The 20,574-nt window shown below is 40.5% G+C and overlaps 1 protein-coding gene across 7 annotated transcripts in view; it reads left to right on the forward strand.

Annotated features, from left to right (window-relative positions):
- LOC134348231 (leucine-rich repeat and calponin homology domain-containing protein 1-like) overlaps nt 1-20,574 on the forward strand; it is a 431,827-nt gene that overhangs the window by 401,776 nt on the left and 9,477 nt on the right. For 6 of the 7 annotated variants that reach the window (XM_063051296.1, XM_063051301.1, XM_063051294.1 and 3 more), the window contains one exon: nt 613-690. In XM_063051296.1, coding sequence (XP_062907366.1) covers nt 613-690 — 78 coding nt within the window. Of the gene's footprint in view, nt 1-612; nt 691-6,539; nt 6,604-20,574 lie in introns of all 7 variants that reach the window. The other variant, XM_063051300.1, reaches the window with a different exon arrangement.

Genomic DNA, 20,574 nt, shown 5'->3' on the forward strand with positions numbered 1-20,574 from the left:
TCTTTGTATCCCACCTTTACCTGTTGGTTTTTAAAAGCTTCCCAATCCTCAACCTTCCCACTATTTTTGCTCTATTACGTACCCTATCTTTCACTTTTTCGTTGGCTTTGACTTCCCTTATCAATTGCATAATCCTGCCATTAGAATTCTACTTTTGAATATATCTATCCTGCCCCCCAACTCTAAGAGTATTCATGCAGAATTTAAAGGAAAATATTCATTTGATTTAATTTTTGTTAACTGTTTACTGGTCTTTATAGTATTCTTTTATATTTAGAAACTTTTAATTTCATTTATTTTTGACAGGATCTTCACTTTACATGTGCCTTTTGCACAATATGTCTGTGTGTGTGTGTGTGTGTGTGTGTGTGTGTGCACTGCTGGAGAATTTAACCCTGGATTTCTTGCCTTGGTACTATTTCAATCAATTGTGTCCAGGCGGGAGATGACTCTCTTGGCCTGCATGGTATTGATTTGCCGATATCTTGGGCACCTCTGCCACCAAGGCTCATCATTGAGCAGCATGAGCCCAAGGTGTCCACAATGCAGAGTGTGATTTAAACATTACTTCTAAAATGGATTCTTTAAAATAGTCATGAACTTGTCTTACAGCCTAAACTCAGCATGGCAAAATGCAGGAGAAATGTGGAAAACTTCCTCGAAGCTTGCAGGAAAATCGGAGTACCTGAGGTAATTTCATGAATTGATGTAATTCATCACCTTTATTGATGACTGGTTGTGATGATGACAGGCACATACTCAAAAAAAAAATTGAAAAATAAACATGGTCAAAAGCAGTTTCAAAAAAAAGTGGAAGCAAGATTCATGTTGTCAATATTACTAAATGACAATACAATCCATTTTATTCAGTGCCTCAAAAGCTCTTCAATGAATAAGAGTAAGTCCTTGCTTCATTGCAGCCTGACCTGTGTTATTTCAGTATTTACTGTGGGGAGCTTCATTTTCATTGTTTGTTCTTCAACTTTATTTCACAAATCACGACATTACTGTCACTGAAATGTGAACTACTGATCTGTGAGATTTGATTAAAGAGAAACGCTGTGCAAACATGTTCCACATCACAAACAGTATTAGTCTAGATTGGAATAGTATTGGACTAGGTTCAAACGTGTTCTACATTACAAACAGTATCGAACTAGGTTGGAATAGTATTGGGCTAGGTTCAAACGTGTTCCACATTACAAACAGTATTGGACTAGGTTGATCTAAGTTCAAACTTGTTCCACATTACAAACAGTATTGGACTAGGTTGGGATAATATTGGACTAGGTTCAAACGTGTTCCACATTACAAACAGTATTAGTCTAGGTTGGAATAGTATTGGACTAGGTTTAAATGTGTTCCACATTACAAACAGTATTAGACTAGGTTCAAACATGTTCCACATTACAAACGGTATTGGACTAGGTTGAAACATGTTCCATGCTACAAACTGAATTGGACTAGGTTGGTCTAGGTTCAAACTTGTTCCACTTTACAAACAGTATTGGACTATGGTCTAGGGTCAAACATGTTCCAAATTACAAACAGTATTGGACTAGGTTGGACTACTATTGGATTAGGTTCAAGTATGTTCCACATTACAAACACTATTGGACTAGGTTAGTCTAAGTTCAAACTTGTTCCACATTACAAACAGTATTGGACTAGGTTGGGATAGTATTGGACTAGGTTCAAACGTGTTCCACATTACAAACAGTATTAGTCTAGGTTGGAATAGTATTGGACTAGGTTCAAATGTGTTCCACATTACAAACAGTATTAGACTAGGTTCAAACATGTTCCACATTACAAACAGTATTGGACTAGGTTGAAACATGTTCCATGCTACAAACTGAATTGGACTAGGTTGGTCTAGGTTCAAACTTGTTCCACTTTACAAACAGTATTGGACTATGGTCTAGGGTCAAACATGTTCCAAATTACAAACAGTATTGGACTAGGTTGGACTACTATTGGATTAGGTTCAAGTATGTTCCACATTACAAACACTATTGGACTAGGTTAGTCTAAGTTCAAACTTGTTCCACACTACAAACAGCATTGGACTAGGTTGGTCTAGGGTCAAACATGTTCCAAATTACAAACAGTATTGGACTAGGTTGGATAAGTATTGGATTAGGTTCAAATATGTTCCACATTACAAACAGTACTGGACTAGGTTGGTCTAGGTTCAAACTTTTTCCATATTACAAACTGTATTGGACTAGGTTGGTCTAGGTTCAAACTTGTTCCACATTACCAACTGTATTGGATTAGGTTCAAACATGTTCCACATTGCAAGCAGTATTGGACTAGTGTACCAAACTCCTAAGGCATCTCAATTTTCATTGTGCCATCTCATGATATTCTGAAGGAAGATGGAGTAAGGCAGAGTTGTGAATTTAAGGTAAAAAGTTGAGGTAAAAATTTAAGGTAAAATGGTGATCAGGCTGAAGAGGCCAATCAGTTCTATCCCTTTGTTGTGATCTACCAATTGGAAAACAGTGAAATGATATTGGTCGATGAAGGAGCTAGATTCCTAATTCTGCGTCAGTTTTCTCTTAAACCTACTGCACACTAAACTAAAGATTAGGTCGGTTGTGCCGATGAGTTCAAGAACCAGATGGTTGAAGGGAAATGCCTGGTGGTGTGGGACTTCAGGCTTCTGTAACTTCTCTCTGATGGTAGCTGCGAGAAGATGGCATGGTCCAGATGGTGCAATCTTTGATGAGCAATGTGTTCCCTGGTGTACTCTGGGATATTCTTCATTGATTTAGCTGCAGCTTCATTTTAGGGGGACAGGGATTGTGGAATGTGTTCTATGGCTTCCTCATTCCATCATCTGTAATCAAAACAAATCACTTCAGGTCAAAGTGGGAGCATAAAAGCTTTCAAAGAACTGGTAGTTTCTTGGGTTTTGTGTTCTTTTCGATTCTCTTGTTGAGATGATCATTCTACAGGTGTGAATTTTTATTGCAATTATCAGTAGCCTGTGAAGATTGGCTCAGATTTAGTTCACATTCATGAGTAATCTAGAATTACTGAATAAGAGAAGATTATATGCACATTTGTCATAGGTCTACAAATGTAAACATTTTAAAAATTCCTAGAAGTATGTGTTCAGTAATGTGGAGTGTATAAGAATTGGTGGTCTACAATCTAACACCAACCCAACTGTCCATGTTAGTCCCAAAGTGGGGTTGTGTAGCCTATTCCAGGATTTTGACTCAGTGACTGAATTTGTATTTTTGCTGGGCTCGTAGAAGAAAAATGTTATCTCTTAACTATACCTTTCCCAACTCTATAAGACCATAAGAGAGGAGTAGCATTAGGCAATTCAGACCATTGAGTCTGCTCAATGGTTCATCCCAGATCCCATTCAACCCCATACACCTGCCTTCTTGTCATATCCTTTGATGCCCTGACCAGTCAGAAAACTATCAACTTTCATCTTAAATATACTCATGGGCTTGGTCTCCACCACAATCTGTGGTGGAGCATTCCACAGATTCACTACTCTCTGGTTAAAAAAATTCCTCCTTAACCCTGTTGTAAAAGCTTATCCCTCAGTTCTGAGGCTGTGCTATCTAGTTCTGGATACAGCTATCATAGGAAACATCCATCCAATCTAGTCCTTTCAACATTGGTAGGTTTCAATGAAATCATCCCTACCTTCTTCTAAATTCCAGTGAGTACAGACCCAATGCTGCCAAACGCTCCTCATATGTTAAATCCTTTCATTCCTGGAATCATCCTCGTTTACCTCCTCTGCACTCTCTCTGATATATGGGCCCAAAACTGTTAACAACACTCCAAGTGCGGCCAGACTAGTGTCTTATAAAGCCTCAGCATGCATCCATTCCCATAGAAATATAAACACACCACTATGGTGATCTCCCCTCTATGTGCATCCACCCCCATAGTAATATAAGTGGCACTCTGTCTGCCAGACTGGCCAACCAGTATTCCTGGCCATTGAAGGCTGGGCAGTAAATGAGAGCACCCACCTCACAAAGATAAATGAGAATATAAATCTCACAATTTCTATTTCAAAGTTTGGCTCTGCTATTATTTGAAGGAAGGAAATGTTGCAATGGAAAATAGAATTCCACTTCTCATCACCTGCCATGAAAATATTAGTTCCACCTATCACTTTTGAACAGGTTATACCTCCCTCTGAAGAGATCCCAGTGATCCAAGAACTTGAAGCTCTGCCCCCTGCCCCAGCTTCTCAGCCACCCATTAATCTGCCAAATCATCCTGTTTCTACCCTCACTGTCATGTGGCATAGGCAGCAATCCAGAAATTACTACCCAGGAGGTCCTTCTTCTCAGCTTTCTAAATTCTCTTTTCAGGTGTCTGTTCCTCTGACTGCTGAGACCCCTATCACCACTTTCCCCCTCTTCTCCCTCTTTCCGTTCTGCACCACAGACCCATGCTCGGTCTCCGTGGCATTCAACAGTATCCAAAGGGGTATACTTATTTGTGAGAGGAATGACCATAGAGGTGCTCTGTGCTACCTGCCTATTCACATTTTCATTTATCCTGACAGTCACCTAGCTACTCGCCTCCTGCCACTTCGGGCTGACTGATCATCATCAGGTGCCATGCCCAGATTGAGTTTTGACTGCTATCGCCCACACACTCCTGTTTCGGGTCAAGTGGATCAATTCATTGGTATTCATTTCCAGTTCTCTGTCTCCATCATCATTTGTCTTTGTCTTCCTCTTGCTTTCTTCCCTTCAATCTTTCCCATAATTACCGTGCATTCTAACTCCTCTTTCCTAGTCACATGTCCAATGAAGTTACGTTGCCTTTTCATGATCTCATACATTATTTCTCTTTTTGTGCTTGCTCTGTTCATGACATCCTCATTAAATATTTGTTTCGTCCATGACATTCTTTGCATCCTCCTCAAAAACCACATCTCTGCTGCTTCAATTCATTTCCTCATGTTACTAGATATTGTCCAACATTCTGATCCATATAATATAACTGGATAAACGTAACATTTCAGTACTCTGAGGCGGGTTGTCATGCCTAGTTTAGTGTTGGTCAGTATACTCTTCATTCTCATAAAGGTGTCTTTTGCCATCCCTATTCTTCTTTTGATGTCCATGTCGCACCTGCCATCTGATGTCACCTAGCTTCCTAAGTAGCAAAAGTTCTGTACTTGTCTTATGTCTTCCCCGTTTATTTTCAGCCTGCAGATAGGATTCTCCTTCTTTTTGGATATCACCATTCATTCTGTCTTTTTGCAATTGATAAATAGACCTATTTTTGCACTTTCTTCAACAACTATATCAATTAAGTTCTGTAGTTCTTCCTCCATATTTGCAATTAGACCATAAGACAAAGGAGCAGAAGTAGGCCATTCGGCCCATCGAGTCTGCTCCGCCATTTTATCATGAGCTGATGCATTTTATCCTATTTAGTCCCACTGCCCCGCCTTCTCATCATAATGCCCTGGCTACTCAGTTATTTAAAGAGTAAAAGAGAGGTGAGAGTTGATAGTAGACTACTGGAAAATGATGCTGGTGAGGTAGTAATGAGGGACAAAGAAATGTCAGGTGAACTTAATGGGTGCTTTGCATCTGTCTTCACTAAGACACTAAGCAGTTTGCCGGAGGTCTGTGAGTGTCAGGGAGCAGGAGTGAGTGCCATTGCTATTACAAAGGAAAAAGTGCTAGACAAACTCAAAGCTCTTGAGGTGGATAAGTAACCTGGACCAGATGGACTACATCCCAGAGTCCTGAGAGAGATTGCTGAAGATTTTAACAGAGGCATTAGTCATGATCTTTTAAGAATCACTTGATTCTGGCATGGTCCCAGAGAAATAGAGGATTGCAAATGTCACTCCACTTCTTAAGAAGGGAGGAAGGCAAAAGAAAGGAAATTATAGGCCAGTTAGCCTAACCTCAGTGGTGGGAAAGTGTTGGAGTCTATAATTAAGGATGAGGTTTCAAGATATTTGGAGATTGATGATAAAATAAGTCAAAGTCAGTATGGTTTCTGTAAAGGGAAACCTTGCCTAACAAATCTGTTAGAATTCTTTGAGGAAGTAACAAGCAGGGTGGACTAGGGAGAGGCAGTGGATGTTACTTACTTGGATTTTCAGAAGGCATTTGATAAGGTGCCACATGTGAGGCTGCTTAACAAGATAAAATCCTGTGGCATTACAGGAAAGATACTGGCATGGATAGAGGAATGGCTGACAGGCAGGAGGCTGCGAGTGGGAATAAAAGGGGCCTTTTCCGGTTGCTTGCCGATGACAAGTGGTGTTCCTCAGGGACTGGTATTGGGACCGCTACTTTTTACCTTGTTTGTCAATGATTTGGATGATGGGATTGGTGTCTTTGTGGCAAAGTTCAGGGATGACACCAAGATAGATAGAGAGGAAGGTAGCACTGAGGAAACAATGCGTTTGCAACAGGACTTAAACAAATTGGAAGAATAGGCAAAAAGTGACAGATGGGAAATGTATTGATAATGCATTTTGGTAAATGGAACAATAATGTGGGCTTTTATCTAAATAGGGAGAAGATTGAAACATCAGAGGTGCAGAGGGACCTAGGAGTCCTCGTGCAAGACTCTCAGAAGGTTAATTTATAGGTTAAGTATGTGGTAGAGAAGGCAAATACAATGTTGGCATCAGATCACCAGAGTGGTGTGTTTATATTACTATGGGGGTGTAGGCACATAGAGGGGAGATCAGCGGAGTGGTGTGTTTATATTACTATGGGGTTGGATGCACGTAGAGGGGAGATCACCAGAGTGTGTTTTTATTTCTCAAAACATCTCCCACCACTTACTCAGCTAAGCTGGTTCTTGCCAGTGGTTATCTTAAACAGATTCATTACCAAGGCTTATTTCCACTGTTCCTTGTGGACCCCATCTACTGAATTCCCTACCCTATTATCACACCTCAAATTCTGTATCCTACCATTTTGTCTACAAATGCCCAGAATGCAGCTACCCAAATTCTTTTTAGCAGTAAATTCTAATCCCATGTTCAGATGAATTCCCCCATCTTTGCTAATCTACAATAACATTAAATAGAAAGTTCTTATTCTCCTATCAATTCCTCCATCATCTGGCCTACCCTGCCTTCTGTAGCTTACTTTCAACCTTTTTCTGTCCACCATCTATTGATATGTGATATCTTCTTCATGCCAATCCTCTGGAATGTGTCAGGGATTTTTTGTCTACATAACTTGACTTTTACTTTGTAGGCTGTGGGTCGTGTGCACATATACTGTTGGCTGGAAGTATTTTGCTCCCTGCAGTCAGTAGGACGTTTGATAGCACACTGTGTCTTGTTTCACCAGGATCCCAAGTGTAAAATTCCTGCGGATTTGCATTGAATTTAACGTTAGCAAGCCGTTGCTTTACCAACTGAATTGTTTTATTTTCTGTTGTCTGAGCAGATAGATATTATTATTGGATGACTGCCCCAAGAGAAAGGGTCTGTCGTTTCTTCAAAGAATTGTGCTGATGGAGGAAAAGATTGTTTTGATGTGACATGAGAAAAGCTGGCTCAACCAGGTTGCTGCAGTTCAGGCTTTCCAACTTTATAAAGAAGGGCATTTTGAGGATTAGTTGAAAGACGTTCTGATTTGGTTTCACCTGCTGCAATTGCTCTTTACCTGTATCCATCCGGTCTGGATGCAGTGATTAAAGCATGCCAGACTCAAAAAGCCTCCAGAAGCACTGTCTCCAAACTGCCCAGCAAGCAGTGACAGCTGGTAAAGCTCTCCCAAGTTTTAACAAGATGTGACTAAATTGTAATAGTTTTTCCAATGATCCCAACATACAGAAACATTTACAAATAATGAAAATTAAGGTAAATTATGTGAAGAAATTTAAAGTATTTAATCATTAAAAAGTAACTAAATGTACTGAAAAATATATTAAACAGCCCATTATAGGAAAGATGTAAAGGCTTTGGAGAAGGTGTATAAGAGCTTTACCCGCACACCGCCAGTATGAACTGTACGGAGAGGTTGAACAAACTCGAGTTGTTTTCTCTGGAACCGTGGAGACTGAGGTGACATCTACAGATAGAAGTTTGTAAAATTTTAAGAGGCATAAATAGAGTACACAGCCAGTATTTTTTCTTTAATAAGAAAGGTTGGAGAAGCTAAGTTTAAAGGAGATGTGGAAACACATAGAGTTGTGGGTGCCTAGCATACACTATCAGCAGTGGTGGTGGAGCCCATGCCTCCTTCATCAATGTGTTTAGTCACATCCTCAAAAAATTCTATCAGGCTCGTAAGGCACAACCTGCCTTTGACAAAGCCATGCTGACTATTTCTAATCATATTATGCCTCTCCAAATGTTCATAAATCCTGCCACGCCAGATCTTCTCCATCAACTTACCAACCACTGAAGTGAGACTCACTGGTCTATAATTTCCTGGGCTATCTCTACTCCTTTTCTTGCATAAGGAAACAACATCCACAACCCTCCAATCCTCTGGAACCTCTCCTGTCCTCATTGATGATACAAAGATCATCACCAGAGGCTCAGCGATCTCCTTCCTTGCCACCCACAGTAGCCTGGGGTGAATCCCATCCAGTCCCGGTGACTTAACCAATTTGATGTTTTCCAAAAGCTCCAGCACATCCTCTTCCTTAATATCTACATGCTCAAGATTTTCAGTCTGCTGCAAGTCATCCCAGCATCCTTTTCCGTGGTGAATACTGAAGCAAAGTGTTCATTAAGTACCTCTGCTATCTCCTCCGGTTCCATACACACTTTTCTGCTGTCACACTTGATTGGTCCTATTCTCTCACGCCTTATCCTCTAGTTCGACCATAACTGCTGGTACAATACACGGTAAAAATGAGACAATGTTTTTCAGGAACATGGTGCTTCATGAAACAATACAAAAACTACACTAGACTACAGACCTACCCAGGACTGCATAAAGTACACAAAACAGTGCAGGCATAACAATAAATAATAAACAAAACAATAGGCACAGTAGAAGGCAGTAGGTTGGTGTCAGTCCAGGCTCTGGGTATTGAGGAGTCTGTTTGCTTGGGGGAAGAAACTTTTGCATAGTCTGGTCGTGAGAGCCCGAATGCTTCGGTGCCTTTTGCCAGAAGGCAGGATAGGTTCCTATACCCTATATCATAGATATAGGGTATTGATAGGTTCCTATATCCTATACCATCCTTTCCCTGTCTTGTTGGAACCTACCTATGCAGAACCCCACGAACATTTGCCTGAACATCCCTTGAACATTTGCCACATTTCTTCTGTACGTTTCCCTAAGAACATCTGTTTCCAATTAATGCTTCTAAGTTCATGCCTGATAGCCTCATATTTCCCTATACTCCAATTATATAACCATATAATCAATTACAGCACGGAAACAGGCCATTTCGGCCCTTCCAGTCCGTGCTGAATGCTTACTCTCACCTCGTCCGACCGACCTGCACTCAGCCCATAACCCTCCATTTCCTTCCCTTCCTGTCCGTATAGCCATCCAATTTTACCTTAAATGACAATAGCAAGCCTGCCTCCACCACTTCTACTGGAAGCTCATTCCACACAGCCACACTCTCTGAGTAAAGAAGTTCCCCCTCATGTTACCCCTAAACTTTTGCCCCCTAACTCTCAACTTATGTCCTCTTGTTTGAATCTCCCCTACACTCAATGGAAAAAAGCCACATCAACTCTATCTATTCCCCTCATAATTTTAAATACCTCTATCAAGTCCCCCCTCAACCTTCTATGCTCCAAAGAATAAAGACCCAACTTGTTCAACCTTTCTCTGTAACTTAGGTGCTGAAACCCAGGTAACATTCTAGTAAATCTTCTCTGTACTCTCTCAATTTTGTTGACATCTTTCCTATAATTCAGTGACCAGAACTGTACACAATACTCCAAATTTGGCCTTACCAATGCCTTGTACAATTTTAACATTACATCCCAACTCCTATACTCAATACTCTGATTTATAAAGCCCAGCATACCAACAGCTTTCTTCACCACCCTGTCCACATGAGATTCCACCTTCAGGGAACTATGCTCCATTATTCCTAGATCCCTCTGTTCTACAGCATTCTTCAATGCCTTACCATTTACCATGTATGTCCTATTTTGATTAGTCCTACCAAAATGTAGCACCTCACACTTATCAGCATTAAACTCCATTTGCCATCTTTCAGCCCAGTCTTCTAACTGGCCTAAATCTCTCTGCAAGCTTTGAAAGCCTACTTCATTATCCACAATGCCACCTATCTTAGTATCATCTGCATACTTATTAATCCAATTTACCACCCCATCAACCAGATCATTTATATATATGACAAACAACATTGGACCCAGTACAGATCCCTGAGGTACACCACTAGTTACCGGCTTCCAACCTGACAAACAGTTATCCACCACTACTCTCTGGCGTCTCCCATCCAGCCACTGTTGAATCCACTTTGCTACTTCAATATTAATACCTAACGATTGAACCTTCCTAACTAACCTTCCATGTGGAACCTTGTCAGATGCCTTACTGAAGTCCATATAGACAATATCGACCGCTTTACCCTTGTCAACTTTCAGAGTAACCTGTTCAAAAAATTCAGAAGATTTGTCAAACATGACCTTCCACGCACAAATCCATGTTGACTGTTCCTAACCAGACCCTGTCTATCCAGATAATTATATATACCATCTCTAAGAATACTTACCATTAATTTACCCACCACTGACGTCAAACTTACAGGCCGATAATTGCTAGGTTTACTCTTAGAACCCTTTTTAAACAATGGAACAACATGAGCAATATGCCAATCCTTCGGCACCATCCCTGTTTCTAATGACATTTGAAATATTTCTGTCAGAGCCCTGCTATTTCTACATTAACTTCCCTCAAGGTCCTAGGGAATATCCTGTCAGGTTCCAGAGACTTATCCACTTTTATATTCCTTTAAAGACCTTAAGACAAAGGAGCAGAAGTCAGCCATTCGTCCCATCAAGTCTGCTCCGCCATTTTATCATGAGCTGATCCATTCTTCCATTTAGTCCCACTCCCCTGCCTTCTCACCATAACCTTTGATGCCCTGGCTACTCATATACCTATCAATCTCTGCCTTAAATACACCCAATGACTTGACCTCCACTGCTGCCCATGGCAACAAATTCCATAGATTCTCCACCCTCTGACTAAAAAACTTTCTTGGCATTTCTGTTCTGAAAGGGTGCCCTTCAATCCTTAAGTCATGCCCTCTCGTACTAGATTCCCCCATCATGGGAAACAACTTTGCCACATCCACTCAGTCCATGCCTTTCAACATACGAAATGTTTCTATGAGGTCTCCCCTCATTCTTCTAAACTCCAAGGAATACAGTCCCAACAACGGACAAACGTTCCTCATATGTTAACCCTCTCATTCCCGGAATCATTCTAGTGAATCTTCTCTGTACCCTCTCCAATGTCAGCACATCCTTTCTTAAATAAGGAGACCAAAACTGCCCACAGTACTCCAAGTGAGGTCTCACCAGCGCCTTATAGAGCCTCAACATCACATCCCTGCTCCTATACTCTATTCCTCTGGAAATGAATGCCAACATTGCATTCGCCTTCTTCACTACTGACTCAACCTGGAGGTTAACTTTAAGAGTATCCTGTACGAGGACTCCCAAGTCTCGTTGCATCTCCGAACTTTGAATTCTTTCCCCATTTAAATAATAGTCTGCCCGTTTATTTTTTCTGCCAAAGTGCATAACCATACACTTTCCAACATTGTATTTCATTTGCCACTTCTCTGCCCATTCTTCCAATCTATCCAAGTCTCTCTGCAGACTCTCTGTTTCCTCAGCACTACCGGCCCCTCCACCTATCTTCGTATCGTCAGCAAACTTAGCCACAAAGCCATCTATTCCATAATCTAAATCGTTGATGTACAATGTAAAAAGAAGTGGCCCCAACAGGGACCCCTGTGGAACACCACTGGTAACCGGCAGCCAACCAGAATAGGATCCCTTTATTCCCACTCTCTGTTTCCTGCCAATCAGCCAACGCTCTATCCATGTGTATAACTTTCCCGTAATTCCATGGGCTCTTATCTTGTTAGGTAGCCTCATGTGTGGCACCTTGTCAAAGGCCTTCTGAAAATCCAAATATACAACATCCACTGCATCTCCCTTGTCTAGCCTACTGGTAATTTCCTCAAAAAATTGTAATAGGTTTGTCAGGTAGGATTTTCCTTTAAGGAATCCATGCTGAGTTCTGCCTATCATGTCATATGCTTCCAGGTACTCTGTAACCTCATTCTTGACAATCGACTCCAACAACTTCCCAACCACCGATGTCAAGCTAACAGGTGTATAATTTCCTTTTTGCTTCCTTGCCCCCTTCTTAAATAGCGGAGTGACATTTGCAATCTTCTAGTCCTCCGGAACCATGCCAGAATCTATCGACTTTTGAAAGGTCATCGCTAACGCCTCCGCAATCTCCACAGCTACTTCCTCCAGAACACGAGGGTGCATTCCATCTGGTCTGGGAGATTTATCTACCTTTAAACTATTCAGCTTCTTGAGTACTTTCTCTGTTGTAATTGTGACTGCACACACTTCTCTTCCCTGCCACCCTTGAGTGTCCAGTATACTGCTGATGTCTTCCTCAGTGAGGACTGATGGAAAATACTCGTTCAGTTCCTCTGCCATCTCCTTGTCTCCCATTGCCATTTCTCCAGCATCATTTTCTATCGGTCCTATATCTACTCTCACCTGTCTTTTACTCTTTATATACTTGAAAAAAGCTTTTAGTATCCTCTTTGATATTATTTGCTAGCTTCCTTTCATAGTTAATCTTTTCCCTCTTAATGACCGTCTTGGTTTCCTTTTGTAAGGTTTTCTTTCTTACTTTTTAAATCTTTTTATTGAATAAGTATACAAAAAGGTAAGCCATATAGGCACTAATACACTGTTAGAATATAATAAAATTACAGGAGATATTAATACAGAAAAAAAAGTGATACAAACAATGTAATTTAAACATAACATACTAAGGTAACATAATTTTTATACGTATATATCAATAGAGAAAAGGAAAATAAAAAACCCCCAAAAAAAACCCACCGTGCAACTAAACTAAAAGCAAAGCAAAGCAATGGGCTAACTTGGAACCAAGTAGAGTTAAAGAACTTAAAATCACGTCCTCAAACCCGACCTCCATTAAAAACAGTAAAAAAAAAACGAAGGGTATATAAATATGGAGCAAAAAAGAGAAGAAAGAAGAATTACATTAAATGAAAATATTGAATAAAAGATCTCCAGGTCTGTTCAAATTTAAGTGAGGAATCATAAAGATTGCTTCTAATTTTCTCCAAATTCAAGCATAATATCGTCTGAGAAAACCAAAAAAAGGTGGTTGGAGCGTTAAGCTCTTTCCAATGTTGTAAAATACATCTTTTCGCCATTAAAGTAAGAAATGCAATCATTCTACGGGCTGAAGGAGAAAGATTACTGGAAATTTTAGGTAGTCCAAAGATAGCAGTAATAGGATGAGGAGAGATATCTATATTCAATACCTTTGAGATAATATTAAAAATGTCTCTCCAAAAAGTTTCCAGAGTAGGACAAGACCAAAACATATGAGTTAAAGAGGCTATCTGCCCCGGACATCTATCACAAAAAGGATTAATATGAGAATAAAAGCGAGCTAATTTATTTTTGGACATATGTGCTCTATGAAAACTCTAAATTGAATTAGGGAATGTTTAGCACAGATAGAGGAAGTATTGACTAATTGTAAAATCTGCCCCCCGTCATCCACGGAAATGATAGACCCCAATTCCTGTTCCCAATCTACCCTAATCTTATCAAATGGAGCTTTCCTAAGTTTCATAATAATATTATAAATCATAACCGATGCACCTTTCTGACATGGATTAAGGTTAATTATAGTATCTAAAATGAATGTAGGAGGAAGCATTGGAAAAGAAGAAAGTATAGTACTTAGGAAATTTCTAACTTGTAGATATCTAAAAAAAATGTATTCTTGATAAATTATATTTATTAGATAATTGTTCAAAAGACATAAGGGAACCATCTAAAAATAAATCCAAAAACCGTGAAATACCCTTAGTCTTCCAAATTTGAAAAGCACGATCCGTAAAAGAGGGAGGAAAAAATATGTTACCTAAAATAGGAATCGCTAGCCCAAATTGGTTAAGATCAAAAAATTTTCCGAATTGGAACCAAATACGTAAGGTATATTTAACGGGTTAGATACCTGTTTAAGGCGTTTCAAATCAAAAGGAAGAGAGGAACCTAAAATAGAGCCAAGTGTATAGCCCTGAACAGATTGTAATTCCAATGCTACCCATTTAGGAATGGATAGTATATCCTGGTCAAGTAACCAAAATTTCATATGTCAAATATTGATTGCCCAATAATAGAATCTAAAGTTAGGTAATGCTAAACCTCCATCTCTCTTAGCTTTCTGTAAATGTATTTTACCCAGTCTCGGGTTTTTATTTTGCAAAATAAATGAAGAAATTTTTGAGTCAACTTTATCAAAAAAAGACTTTGGAACAAAAATCGGTAATGCCTGAAATATATATAAAAATTTTGGCAGAAAAAACATCTTAACTACATTAATACGACCAATCAAAGTTAAATATAAAGGAAACCATTTAGATGAAAGTTGAATAATATGGTCAATTAAGGGTAAAAAGTTAATCTTAAATAAATCTTTGTGTTTACAAGTAATTTTAATCCAAGATATGAAAAATAATTATTAATCAATTTAAATGGAAAGTTATGATATAAGGGAAGTTGTTTATTAATCGGGAAAAGTTCACTCTTACTAAGATTTAATTTATAACCTGAAAAGAGACTAAATTGTGCTAATAACTCTAAAACAGCAGGGATGGATTTTTGAGGATTAGAAATATATAAAAGTAAGTCATCAGCGTAGAGTAATATTTTATGGGACTTTAAGCCCCGAGTTATTCGAGTAATATTTGGAGATTCTCGAATGGCAATTGCAAGAGGTTCTAATGCAATATCAAATAATAAAGGACTAAGAGGACAACCTTGTCGAGTACCTCGAAAAAGAGGGAAAAAAGGTGAGCTTAGAGAGTTAGTACGGACCGAGGCCACAGGAGAGTGATATAACAGTTTGATCCAGGATATAAATTTCGAGCTAAAATTAAACATTTCAAGCACCTTAAATAAGTAAGGCCATTCTAATCTATCAAAAGCTTTCTCAGCATTTAAAGAGATAACACACTCAGGAACATTTTGTGAGGGGGTATAAACAATATTTAACAGTGTGCGAATGTTATAAAAAGAGTAACGACCTTTAATAAAACCTGTTTGGTCTTCCGAAATAATAAAAGGAAGTACTTTTTCTAATCTGTTTGCTAATAACTTAGAAAAAATTTTAGAGTCAACATTTAATAAAGATATTGGTCTATAAGATGCACATTGAGCAGGATTTTTATCCTTCTTTAATATTAGAGAGATTGACGCTCTATTGAAAGATTCAGGAAGTTTACCAAGTTTTAATGAAGCCTCGAACACCCTACAGAACCAAGGGATTAATGAAGGTGCAAAACATTTATAAAATTCTACGGTAAACCCATCAGGGCCAGGAGCTTTCCCCAGGTTCATAGAGGAAATAACATTCTTAATCTCATCAGTGGTAATGGGAGTATCTAGCATAGAAGACATATCCTGTGAAATCTCAGGGAAGTCTAGGTTATCTAAAAAATCATTTATATATTTAGAGTCTCGAGGAGACTCTGATTGATATAAGGAAGAATAAAAATCAAAGGAAGTTTGATTAATCCCCGCATGATCAAGTATCAGTCGGTCATTTTGATTATAAATCTGATTAATTTGAGATTTAGCATAATTAGACTTCAATTGGTTAGCCAACAGTTTGCCAATTTTGTCACTGTGTACATAAAATTCACTTCTTGTTTTCTTTAATTGGTTTACAATCGAGGACGAAAGTAATAAACTGTGTTCCATTTGAAGTTCAGTTCTTTGTTTATATAACTCCTCAGAGGCAGCTGTAACATATTTCTTATCAATTTCCTTAATCTTGTCCACAATTACCAACTCCTCCTGCTTCAGCTTCTTCCTCAAAGCAGCCGAATACGAGATAATCTGACCACACTTTTGTAAGGTTTTAAAAACTTCCCAATCCTCTGTCTTCCCACTAATTTTTGCTTCCTTGTATGCCCTCTCCTTTGCTTTGACTTTGGGTTTGACTTCTCTTGTCAACCACGGTTGCATCCTTTTTCCACTCGAAAATTTCTTCTTTTTTGGAATATACCTGTCTTGCACCTTCCTCACTTCTCGCATAAACTCCAGCCACTGCTGCTCTGCCGTGTAAAGCGCCAATACTTCCTTTTCTTTAATCATCATAGTTTCCATAACTTCCCTACCTGTTTCCCTTACCTTACAGAATTCAATATCCTTCTCCTTAGTGAATACCGAAGGAAAAAAAATTGTTCAAAATCTCCCCCATCTTTTGTGGTTCCACACATAGCTGTCCACTCTGATTCTCTAAGGGACCAATTTTATCCCTCACTATCCTTTTGGTATCAATATAACTGTAGAAACCCTTTGGATTTATTTTCACCTTACTTGCCAAAGCAACCTCGTATCTTCTTTTAGCTTTTCTAATTTTTTTCTTAAGATTCTTTTTACATTCTTTATATTCCTCAAGCACTTCATTTACTCCATGCTGCCTATATCGATTGTAGATATCTCTCTTTTTCTGAACCAAGTTTCCAATATCCCTTGAAAACCATGGCTCTCTCAGACTATTAACTTTCCTTTCAACCTAACAGGAACATAAAGATTCTGTACCCTCAAAATTTCACCTTTAAATGACCTCCATTCCTCTATTATATCCTTCCCATAAAACAATTTGTCCCAATCCCCTCCTTCTAAATCCTTTCGCATCTCCTTAAGGTTAGCCTTTCTCCAATCAAAAATCTCAACCCTGGGTCCAGACCTATCCTTCTCCATAATTATATTGTAACTAATGGCATTGTGATCACTGGACCTGAAGTGCTCCCCAATACATACCTCCGTCACCTGACCTATCTCATTCCCTAACAGGAGAATGAGATTGGTCAGGTGAGAATTAAACAATTCCGTTTGCCTAAATTGTCTTTTCCTATCCCTCTCCAATGCTATGTCTGTTCCTATTCCACTCCAATGCTTTTTATTTTCTCTTCCCAAATCCTCGATTCCATAGAAACATAGAGCTGTGCTGAACATATACTTACTTTAGAAATTACCTAGGGTTAACCATAGCCCTCTATTTTTCTGAGCTCCATGTACCTATCCAAGAGTCTGTTAAAAGACCCTATTGTATCCACGTCCACCACCGTCGCCGGCAGCCCATTCCATGCACTCACCACACTCTGCGTAAAAAGAATTTACCCCTGACATCCAAGCACCCTAAAACTCTGCCCTCTTGTGCGAGCCATTTCAGCCCTGGGAAAAAGCCTCTGACTATCAATGCCAGTCATCATCTTATACATCTCTATCAGATCACCTCTCATCCTCCGTTGCTCCAAGGAGGGAAAGCTAAGTTGACTCAAACTATTCTCATAGGGCATGCTCCCCAGTCCAGGCAACATCCTTGTAAATCTCCTCTGCACCCTTTCTATAGTTTCCACATCCTTCCTGTAGTGAGGCGACCAGAATTAAGCACAGTACTTTCCATGTGTTTTTCATTCTTTGGTAAAATTACTTTAAATCTGGTTATATTTCCATCTTCAGCAGAGCAGGCATGGCAATGTGAATGCTTACCAGGAGAGGACAAGGCTTAACAAACTTTACAGTGTCTGAGGTCGTTATCCTGTTTGTACATCTTAAGTGTAGTTGATGCGAAAATATGTGTTCAAAAATTTAACAATTCTACCTCAAGTGTTCTGGCAACATACAGAAAATGCTGGAGGAACTCAGCAAGCCAGGCAGCATCCATGGAAAAGAGTAAATGTTTTGGGCTGTGACCCTTCATCAGGACTGGAAAATAAGATGAGAAGCTAAAGCAAAAAGATAGGGGAGTGGAGGGAAAGTACAAGGTGGTGGCCAATAGATGAAACCAGGAGGGGGGGGAGGGGAGGGGTGAAGTAAACAGCTATTGGAAGAAAGAAAAGGAGGAGCACCACCAGAGGGAGGTGATGGGCAGGTTAAGGAGATAAGATGAGAGAAGGTAATAGGCATGAGAATGGTGGGGGGTGGGGGGGAGGTAATTACCGGAAGTTTGAGAAATCAAAGTTCATGCTATCAGGTTGCAGGCTACCCAGACAGAATAACAAGGTGTTGTTCCTCCAACCTGAATGAGGCCTCATCACAGCAGTGGAGGATGCCATGGACTGAAATGTCTGAATGGGAAGTAGAATTGAAGTGGGTGGCTACCAGGAAATCCTGCTTTTTCTGATACGTGCTCAGCAAAGCTGTCTTCCAGTCTATGTCGGGTCTCACCGATATACAGGAGGCCACACTGGAAGCACTGGAAACAGTAGATGACTCCCAACAGACCCAGGTGAAGTGTCGCCTTACCTAGAAGGACTGCTTCAGGCCATGAATGGTAGTGAGGGAGAAGGTGTAGGGGCAGGTGTGGCACTTGTTCCACTTGCAAGGGTAAGTGCCAGGAGGGAGATCAGTGGGGAGGGACGAATGGACAAGAGAGTCACATAGCGAGTGATCCCTGTGGAAAGCAGAAAGTGGGGGGGGGGTGGGTGGAGGGAAAAACCTGCTTGGTGAGGTGAGGAACCCTTTCCCTGGTGCGGTGGTAGGTGAGGGTGAGGAGCCCTATCCCTGGTGCGGTGGTAGGTGAAGACGAGCAACCCTATCCCTGGTGCGGTGGTAGGTGAAGACGAGGCACCCTATCCCTGGTGCGGTGGTAGGTGAGGGTGAGGAGCCCTATCCCTGGTGCGGTGGTAGGTGAGGGTGAGGAGCCCTATCCCTGGTGCGGTGGTAGGTGAAGACGAGCAACCCTATCCCTGGTTCGGTGGTAGGTGAGGACGAGGCACCCTTTCCCTGGTGCGGTGATAGGTGAGAACGAGGAACCCTATCCCTGGTTCGGTGGTAGGTGAGGGTGAGGAGCCCTATCCCTGGTTCGGTGGTAGGTGAGGACGAGGAACCCTATCCCTGGTGCGGTGATAGGTGAGGACGAGGAACCCTATCCCTGGTTCGGTAATAGGTGAGGACGAAGCACCCTTTCCCTGGTGCGGTAGTAGGTGAGGACGAGGAACCCTGAGGGTGAGGTACTCTATCCCTGGTCGGTGGTAGGTGAGGATGATGAACCCTTTCCCTGGTGGGGTGGTAGGTGAGGGTGAGGAACCCTGTTCCTGGTGGGGTGGTAGGTGAGGATGGGGTGAGGGCAGAAATGTACGAAATGGATAAGATGCGGATGAGGGCAGCAATGATGGTGGAGGAAGGAAAGCCCTTTCTTTGAAGAAGGAAGACATCTCATTAGTTTTGGAATTGAAAAATCTCATCCTGAGAGCAGATGCGGCGAAGACAGACGAATTAAGAGAAGAGGATGGCATTTGTATGTGTATGTTCTGCAGGAGCAGTTTTCTAAATATACCTGATTGCATATTAGTGACAAAAAGAATCGACGTTGGCAAGCGGTGTCTGTGAGAAAATAAGTCAGTGGGATTATATTGGAAAGACCGAAAGTCTGGAGGAAGATGGAGAATTATTGAGGAAAAGATAACACAGGGAGAACTGCAGTCCTGGCAAAGGAACTTGTAGTGCTAATTACTCTGTTACGGTCATATTGCCTACTGCACTGCATTTTGTTGGGTTTAGAGTTTTGATTATAATGGAAAATTCTATAAACATCTTGTATTTGTTTATAATGTATTCTTTGCCACAGACTGTGCTCACAAATCTGCCAGCCTTTATTCATGTAGTACACAATCATCTGATCACAAGGTTAATTTATAGCTTTAAAATTCTACCAACTATGTGTAATTTTGTTGGCATCATTTTAAAGAGCAAGGCCCATGTTTGCACAGCCTGAATTGAATGGAATTTAATGTGCATGATGAAAGATGTGCTTCAAAAGAGTGTTTGACTGCGACTGCATCAGATGAGTAGTTTCTATAGTGGTCCCACCATTCATAGTTGCTTACATGGGGCACTTGCATTAGCATAGCTTGGTTGTGGCTTTATCTAATGATTTAAGACACTGGCATCCAGATGTGCTATAATTTTCAATGTGTCTGGCTCCACATCTTTCTTAAATCCATTTAACAGCTTCTTGTCTTGAGTGAACTAAGCTTTTTCTTCCCTCCAGACCTCTTGGGTTTCCTCCTCTTGTGTTGTGTCAAGAACGGTGTCCAATGCAATGTGCGTAACGGTCATACTTGGAACTGTGGGAAGTATCACCTGCCCAGGCCCTTGCAGTGCCGTTTCAGCACCCGCACTCTGCAAAATGGGACATATGAGCTGTACCATGTCTCGAAATACTGCTGCAAAGTGGGATACCGAATGTACCATAGTTTTTTATATATAGAACATGCAGCATCCTGTGATACCTGCTTCCATTGAGCTGTTAGGAACCAGTTGAC

The sequence above is a fragment of the Mobula hypostoma genome, chromosome 6 (genome assembly GCF_963921235.1).
Source record: "Mobula hypostoma chromosome 6, sMobHyp1.1, whole genome shotgun sequence".
Taxonomy (NCBI): Eukaryota; Metazoa; Chordata; class Chondrichthyes; order Myliobatiformes; family Myliobatidae; genus Mobula; species Mobula hypostoma.